Source organism: Chenopodium album, chromosome 23, assembly GCF_948465745.1.
Source record: "Chenopodium album chromosome 23, dcCheAlbu1.1, whole genome shotgun sequence".
NCBI lineage: Eukaryota > Viridiplantae > Streptophyta > Magnoliopsida > Caryophyllales > Amaranthaceae > Chenopodium > Chenopodium album.
In genome coordinates, this window is record NC_137856.1 from 28121140 (window position 1) to 28130105 (window position 8966).

The 8966-nt window shown below is 35.4% G+C and overlaps 1 protein-coding gene across 1 annotated transcript; it reads left to right on the forward strand.

Moving 5' to 3' along the window:
- The first annotated feature begins 724 nt into the window (after positions 1 to 724).
- Positions 725 to 7841, forward strand: LOC145608039 (uncharacterized). Its single transcript, XM_081663644.1, has 3 exons — positions 725 to 872; positions 1197 to 1478; positions 5232 to 7841. The coding sequence occupies exons 2-3, from the start codon at positions 1436 to 1438 to the stop codon at positions 7313 to 7315; spliced, it is 2127 nt and encodes a 708-aa protein (XP_081519770.1). The 5' UTR covers positions 725 to 872; positions 1197 to 1435; the 3' UTR covers positions 7316 to 7841.
- The last annotated feature ends 1125 nt before the right edge of the window (positions 7842 to 8966 follow it).

Sequence of the window (8966 nt, forward strand, 5' to 3'; positions counted from 1 at the left end):
TAGGCAATAAATATTGTCTTGTCGTTAGTATCGTCACACTTTATTTTGTAAAGACACATTTTGGTGTTAGGGCATTAATTTTTTCCTCAAATTCCCATTGCGATTTATTATCAATCACAATGGAGAGATTAGTGGTAATGAACATTTATGCACGATCAAGAAGAGTATCCATTTGCTTAAGGATTAGAAAAATCTCACCACTTGAACCTCATAGATAAAAGTTATTTAACCTAATCCTTGTAGTATAAGCCAACTTTTGACAAAACACAGTGTCCATCTAAAATACCTAAAAAGCCGTTAATTCTTACTTGGTGCCTTTAAAGTAGTTATCACACATCTTTTTTAAATCATAAAACACCCACACAAACATATAAATCTATTATGAATTCATTATAGGTCTAATACAAACATGAACACCCCTTATTAACCATTAACTTAACTTATCTTACATAAAATTAAGAAAAATTCCGTAATTACTATGTGTATAATTTCACTATAATCAACAATTATAGCATGAAATAACCTACTCCGTAACAAACAAACAACGTAAATTCATTTCAATTCATTACATTATTACCATCTACCAAACAAACAACAAGACGTAGTCTAGTTCATCTATTGTCATCTTATTGACATGTCGAAAAGTGGTAGATAAACACTTAAACAGAAAGACAAAGAACAAAACAAAAGGAAAAAAAAAAAAAAAAGAAAAAGAATAGAATTATTAGAAAGTTAAAAACAAAGAAAACGCCAAAAAGGTAGAAGTGGAAATACCACCAGTATTTGCTGGAATAGGAGAGAGAATAACTCACCCATTATGCTTGCAAATCCAAGTTTTTTGATACCATTGCATTGTCAATTCACTCAATTTCGTAAGTTTTTCTACTTTTCTAGTCATGAATTCTATTGTTTATTGTAAAAATTTGTAATAATTGAGTTTTGAGGGTTTCAAATCTGTAATTTTGGGGTTCATTGATCTGATTTCGTCGATTAGGGTTTATGTTAATTTGATTGCTAGTTTACGGAATTTGTAGAAGTAGTTAAAGTAATCTATTGTTGTATTTTAGTTAAATTTGTAATTGAGTGATTTTGTGGTGTTAATTTGTATTGTGGTTTCTAGTTCAACGATTTAATTCTGTTTTAATTTGGGTTTATGATTATCAAGTTAGCTAGAAATTGAAATTTTGGTATTGCAGGTGAATATTTTGTTATGAATTGTCAGTGTCAAACTAGTTTGCTGGGTTTCTAGCATGATGTTGAAGATTTCTAAAGGCTGTGATGCAGCAGTGGAATCATTGTTGGTATGAAATAATTGATGCATATAAGAGGAAAGGCGGAATTCGACGATACATTCTGCATTAATTAGTTTGAGGATTGTTGGGGAGTGCTAATTATACATTAACTTTAAAAGGGTCTTGTTGTTCTGCTTTCTGCAATGTCTAAGGACTCGTATGAACGGCACACAAGGAGCTCATCTGGTTAGATATTTTTCATTTGATTTGCTCTTTCATTTAATTTACGCGTTTGCTTTTATGAATTACTAGCTATTCGATATTAAGGTGCATTCCATGAGTTGCATATCTAGTGCTGTCTTGTCTACTAGAAAAATACTTTTAAGTTATGGTGCCTGTAGACTCTTGCTTGTAGCCATGTGAATGGAAGTGATGGTGATGCCGTGTTGAATTTTTCCGAAAACTGGCTCTTTGGCGAATCATTTGCAAAGTGGTGGGGGTGGAGGGAATCCTAAACTCTGGGTGCTTAAATGCTTAAAATATGTTATGTTTGCAGCTAGACTGATCATGTGCATCATCTAGTTTTATTACCAACCTAGGTTCTATTTATCACAGGAGGTCCTATTGTTAAATAAAGTGAACAAACTGAACAACTACATAACATTAAGTGGCAGTTTTGTACTCATTTAGTTTTGTTTCAGATTATTAATAGGAGGGCCACAATTTTATAAACTAAGTATCTAACTACTTGTAGATATTGTTGTGATACACAGATTTAATATTGGTGAAAATTTTACTTCGAATATTTCGATTAATAAAACCAAGTTTAATTGTGAGAATTATTAGAGTGGAAAAACCTTTAGGAAAAACTGGAATATCAAGTAGAAGCTTTATTAACCTTAAGTTTACAGTAGTCAGTAGTTTTGGTACATATGACAATGCTAGATACCATGCACAATGTAAGCCTTACTGTAAGCTTCTATTACAAGGTTAATTCGGCACATAACTGAACATAATCAAGCCTTCCCAATCCTTCAATTTGAGGTTTCATCTGTGCAGGGGAAGAGAGGTTATCCTCCATATGTGTGTCCTCATTGGGCTAAACTGGTTGCCTCTACGTATCTTGAATTGAAGTTTTGGGCTGTCAATTGAGAGATTTGTGTCACAGAAAGGTCATAAACCACCTTTCCAGGTCTTTTTAATGCAAATGGTAAGGAAGTAGGGAGAAGAATGTATCTAGCATTAACTTTTAAGGACAACTTGACTAGAAAAACAATGGACCCACATTTAAGGACAACTTGACTAGAAAAACAATGGACCATCGGTTGTAGAAATGTCTAATACTACAATGATCATTTCTCATTATTGAACTTAGGGGTACAGTAGTGAAACTATCTGGAAGCTTTTCAAATGAGAGGAACTCAGGAAAGAAATGAGAAATTGAATGACATTCGTTTCAGAACATTTTATTAGGATGGATTTCCTGTGTGAAGATCAATAAGTGGTTGAGGGCATACACTTTTATTGTTGTGTTACCTAACGAAATGATGTCTGAAACTACTGGATTAGTGTATTAGAATTTTCTACATTTTGTACTTTAGTTTAAGATGTACCAGTTTCTTATTCCTCTTTTAGAATCAGTTGAATACAAGGTAATGTATAGCCTTGCAACATTCTTGACCCTATTGTTTTGGATTTTATTATAAAGTTACATTGTCTTGTTTTGTTAAATGGTGGATTATGAGATTCTGGTAATCAGATAGTTATTTTGGCAATCACCTTGCTCCAGTTACTAATGATGCATCTTTAGTAAATCTTTAGGGATTTCTTGTCATTGTGTATCTACACGTCTTTAATCGTAGCGGCTTTTGTACTTGTGGTTTATCTTAATATAACTTCCTTGCTTGATTTTCAGATCGTTTGGTGATTAACTCCTTTAGTGTATCTTTTTAGCAATATGAAACCGCTCATAAAATGATTCCTGCACTTTCTTAATAAACACGTGTACTGTGGTTCAATATTTTGCTTTACTATGCTTGGTCTATTGGGTTTATTTACTGATTTAATAACTCATTTGTGGTTTCTTATTTTTAACTAATTGATTTTTTTAGTTTTTATTTATTTTTATTCAAACCTTCAACACAGTACATTTGAAAGTCTTTATCTGGTAAAAAATGACTGAATATGAGGGAGTGACTCATCTGAGATTTAAAGAGCATTACATCAGCTCTCAACCCTGTGCGCAATGGTGTAAAACAATCTCAATAGAAGTATAGGTTGAGCAATAATCTTTTTGTTTCTGCGGCTTTCATGGAAATGTGGTGATACAGGTGGAAAAGCTCAATAATTCAAACCAGATCATTAAAGGCACAATAAAGCTTATAAACTTCTAGCTGGAATTATCGTGGCATTTGACTTGGAGGAGCAACAAATGATATTTAAAAAAAAAACTATGGAATGTGTAATGAGAAATAACATGTCACTCATGTTTATTATTTATAATATTAAACAAATGTCTCTAAGACTTTTTAAGGTGCCTAAATTTCCCACTTAAGTTGTTTGGCTTTCTCCTTGTTTGCATGATGGTTCTTGGTGAGCCTATATTAGTCAGATGTGTTAAAGTTGATTGATGACTGAACTGCTAGGTAATATGCTGAGGTCCACTATTGTTGTTGTCTAGGAATCTTGGCTACTAACTTAGATACAATCAATACTACTTATGGCTGCATTGTTAAATAAGTTTGTTTTCTAAGGAAAATATATGCAGCCATGACATGCAAACTATGCATTTACCCTTAATCTTTGCTATTCATCAGATTGAGTTATTGAACCAGGAGGGAAATTGAGATTCAATATTGTTAGGATATGCCTTGAATTAATTAGCCCCCTTCAAACAACCATCATGAGGGTCTTGCTTTTGGGCCTATTTTTCGACCTATTATGTTTTCTGTTTTGGGGGCTACTATATAACCTATCTGGGTTTTAACCTAAATACTTCTCATCTGTACTACCCTCAAAGATTGATAACTTTCCTCTCGCCAGTCCGTGGACCTTACTCACGTTAGTGAAGCACGTAAAATCCATGTTCATTTTTGTTGATTTTGTGAATCTTTCTTGCATTTGTTATAACAACTTCACCAATTGTTGTGAAGACTAATGTTTTTGGCTTGATTGTACAGTATTTGATTGATTAGTTTTGTCGTGGCTTTATTTTAAGGTGCGATAGAACAAGAGCACAAATTTCAAATGAAGCTTCAAAGACATTGTCTAACTTCAAATTATGCTAGTTTTTATCATTGTTCCTTTCGCTATTCCTTTCTTTCTACAGTATTATTTGCTGTAAGAACTGGGCATTATAAGCCCCTCACATTTGGCTTTGAAGAAGGGGGCAAGGGCGGGGGGTTGGGGGGGGGGGGGGTGGGTGTATCACATATTCACCTGCAAGGTCTATAGCCAGGAAATACCTATATTTTATGAGCACCAAGGTTTGTACAAAATTCTAAATCCAATCCCGGAGGCTTTGAAATCAGCAGCCCTTTCTTCTTAACACCCAAGATTTTGTTCTTGTAGGCTTGTAGCCCATCTTTTCATGTGTATGTGGCTAAAATCCAATTCTGATGCTTAAGGCTTTGGAGAAGAAAAACAAGTGTTGTTTCTCTGAATGAGGCTCTATTGAGTCATGTGCTCTCCTTTATTCTTATATATAGCCCATGCTTCATTGTGTTTTATTGTTTTTTGTTTTGTTTTTTTTTTCTCTTCATGTAAGATACTCAAATCATTTTTGTTTGCGGTAAAAATTGAAAAGATATTGTTATGTTGCTCCTACAAGGCTACGATTGCCTGCATACTGAAGGTTTGTTAATGGTTTATGTTACTTTTTCTGTCTTTGAAGTATGTCGGTGTCTACTCCTGCTTCTTTTGTTGCTTCATTAGCTTGCTCCTTTGTATTTTGAGTTTGTTATTTAGAAACTTATATCAAATGTATCTGATTGCCAACAGGCATATCCCCTGACCAAGCATCTATTGGCTCTGGGACAAAGAGGTCCAGTGTATCATCAGGCAGTAAGAATCGAGATAAAAAGGAATTTCTTCACAGATTTGTAGACAGCAATGCGTTTACTTCTAATTTGGAGGAGTGGTTTGAGGCTATATCAGATAATTCAGGACAAGAGACATTTGATGTGCCTTTTGAGCTGATAGAGCTTCAGAAATTTGATTATGCATTAGAAGGGGTTTCTTTCCAACAACTTATCCGTATGCCTAGTGCTGTCTATGCTTCTACATCTGATGGTGTTGAAACTACATCATTTCTAGCAATTGAGGATTTCCTACATGCATGTGTAAAGGGATTGTGGGAAGCATTTTGGAGTGATGGAGAACCTTTACCGTTCTATGTTGCTTGTCTTAATAATGAAAATATGAAATTCTATCAAGCTGAAAGGGCAATTGCCAATGGTAAAGTAGGAGGTCTCTGTGCAGCTTCTATTTTACTGAAGAATGCCAAAAATCCACATGGTAAATGGGATGAAGTTCTTGAGCTGGCTCTGTTGACGCCTGATATTGGAACCCTTGCAGAAAAGGGTGTGCGTCTTCCTCCTCTGTCCATATTAGGTGAAGCTTTATATTTTGCTCTCCGGATGATGTTGTCTAGAAGCCTTAGCAAGAATAGTTTTCTTCAAAGTCCAAGCCCTGTTTTTGTGCTTCTTGTTGATTCTCAATATGCTGGTGTGATTAAAGTTGAAGGAGATTTGAGCAAATTGAAGCTAAATGTAAATAATGTATATGAGTCTGCCACTGAATGGATAAAGCATCATTCAAATATTTCAATGTCTCCTATTGATAGGATATGGAATAAGCTTGGAAATGCTAATTGGAGTGATATTGGTGCCCTTCAGGTGCTTTTTGCAACTTACCACTCCATTCTGCAGTTGGCTGGGGTGCCCAAGCAGTCTATTGAAGATCTGGCTGCTGATCACAGTTCTCGTCTTCAAGCAAGACGGTTGGAGAGGCAACTTGCTGACACCACAGTGAATGGACATGGATTACACCAGTACCAGCAGCGCCATGGCTCCCCAGAAATTGTTGAGGTTCTAGATGAATCCAACAGAAGGGAGAATGCTGAGCCGATGAATATAGAAATTGGGTCAGTTTTATGGTTGGAGGACTCAAATCATCAGAAAGGCTATCAGATTAGTGAAATTCGAAGTGATAGTGAACTTACTTATTACATAGCGTTTTCTATTGAGGACCCTGGAAGGTCTCTCTTCTTATACATTGGTTCGCATCCCTCTCAGGTGGAACCTGCTTGGGAAGATATGAATCTGTGGTACCAGGTTCAGAGGCAAACTAAGGTATTGACAGTGATGAAACAGAAAGGTCTATCCAGCAAGTACTTGCCTCAACTAATTGCTTCTGGTAAAATAAGTCACTCTTCTCGTTCTAGGAGGTCAAGCTCCAGTGATGATTCCAATCACCTTTGGTGGGGAACCCCTGTCCTTGTGACTAGCCCAGTTGGTGAAACAGTAACTGATATGGTCAGAAGTAGCTGTTTTGGCTCAGATGAGGCTATTAAGTGTTGCCATGACTGCTTGTCCGCACTTTCTACCGCCTCTTCTTCTGGCATTCGACATGGTGACATCCGACCAGAGAATGTTATATGCATTACTTCAGGTGTAAGAAATCCTTACTTTGTCTTGGTTGGGTGGGGTCATGCTGTGCTTGAGGAAAGGGATCGACCTGCATTGAATCTTCACTATTCATCTACGTATGCTCTCGAAGAGGGTAAGTTGTACTCAGCATCTGATGCGGAGAGCTTAGTTTACATGCTCTATTCCTGTTCTGGCGGGGAGTTGCCTGAATTGGATTCAGTTGAAGGGGCATTGCAGTGGAGGGAAAGGGCTTGGTCAAAAAGGTTGATACAACAAAAGCTTGGGGATATTTCAGCCGTCCTTAAAGCTTTTGCTGATTACGTTGACAGTCTATGTGGGACTCCGTATCCTATTGACTATGATATTTGGTTAAGACGGTTGAAAAGACACATTCGTGAGGATGATCACGGCAAGGAAATTGATATGTCAGGTTGAACATACCTTTTGAGAACCCTTCTCGATAAACCAACATTTTTGCTCTCCAATATTGTAGCAGGGAAATCTGGAACCTGAGGCGAGCTGTGTAAATAAATCAGTTTGATTGATGCCATGGTTGTAACTGGGTGCAATCCGATGAGGGGATGACATGAAAAATCAGGGCTTGTAAAGTCTGTGAAAGTTTGAGAGCACTGGTTTGAGGGGCTACTTTTGGGTACGTTGATGATCAGCTTTCACATTTTGAGCTAATCGGAGGATCTGACTTTTGTAGCTTATAATGTGCGGCAATGGTTGTTCTTAGTTTCTTATCACAGTGGGGGGTTTATTTTAATATTTTTTTGGTATCAAATTCAAATGATTTGTAATTCATTTGTAAAGAATAGGATGTCCTTTTTGGTTCGTTAAGAAAACTGGGTTTTGCTGCTTGTATTGAACTCTGTTTATTGATTTTAAAAAAAGGCCAATCAATGGTGTAAGTTTGTTACCGTAATTTTTGGATGATGTCCAGACATCAATGTTTACTAATCTTGTTCAGCTACTCTCTTTGAAATAAGACACTTGCTCGGATAATTACTCCGTCATTCAATGAAATAACTGCTCACATCCCTGTACATTGCTATCAACTGCAGCAGCATCTTCAGCAGATTAACGTTACCTTCATGAAGAACATTGTTGCACTCATTCCAAATTGACCATGCTTGATGCGATCGGTATTTACAGTCTCTAAAGGCGCCCCTTCACCATTTCAAGAACCTCAATGAAAAGAGTATATTCTTAAATTCTTCTCTAGCTAATTGATTTATTCAAATTTGGAATGAGTTGTATTAGTTGTATGAGTAAGAAATAGGCAAATTTAATGAAGTTTAAATCTAAGAAACCAAGACAATCAAGTCAAAGAGTTTGTTATTGCAAGTGTAAAGTTGTTTTTAAATAGTATTAAATATGTGCAAATATGCAAGAGCTCATTTGACTAGCCGATTGTATTAGATAGTTTGATTTTGTATTATTTGTTTATGTAAAAAATGTTTGATAAATAGTTGTTAGTCATAGTTATTTTTTATTTTTAATTATTTTTTACAAGGTAAGAAAAATAATCATTAGGAAACCCTCTTCACAAGGTGAATTGTTAATGTAACTTACGTATCAGTCATTACTTGTACAAGCTAAGAAACGCACAAAATTCGTGCGTGTGAATATAAGTAATCTATGAAGTCCGATTCTCATTTTTTATTTTTTTTTATTAGGTGGTAAGTTTTCTTTTTTAATTGGTAATCTTTTTTTTTTAAATTTTAATTTAGGAAATTTTGTGTAGAACTACCCTAAAGATAGGGTCATTTGTGAACAACTACCCATTTTTTTTTTATTTGCTTAGAACTACCTGCAAGTTTGGAAAAGTTTGGGTAGCACTACCCACTAACGTTTTTCATCCAATTAAAATGTTATTTTGGCCCATTTTTTAACTTTTTTCAATTACAATGGTCAATTAATGCTAAAATAAGCAAAAACTCCAATTCAATTAAACCCCCAAACCTTAGATTTCAAAATCCCCAAATAATACTAAACTCATGAACCCTAAAATGAATTCTAATTAAAACCCTAATTAGGTTAATTAAGGTAAATTAAAACCTTTATACAAATTGGGTGGGAA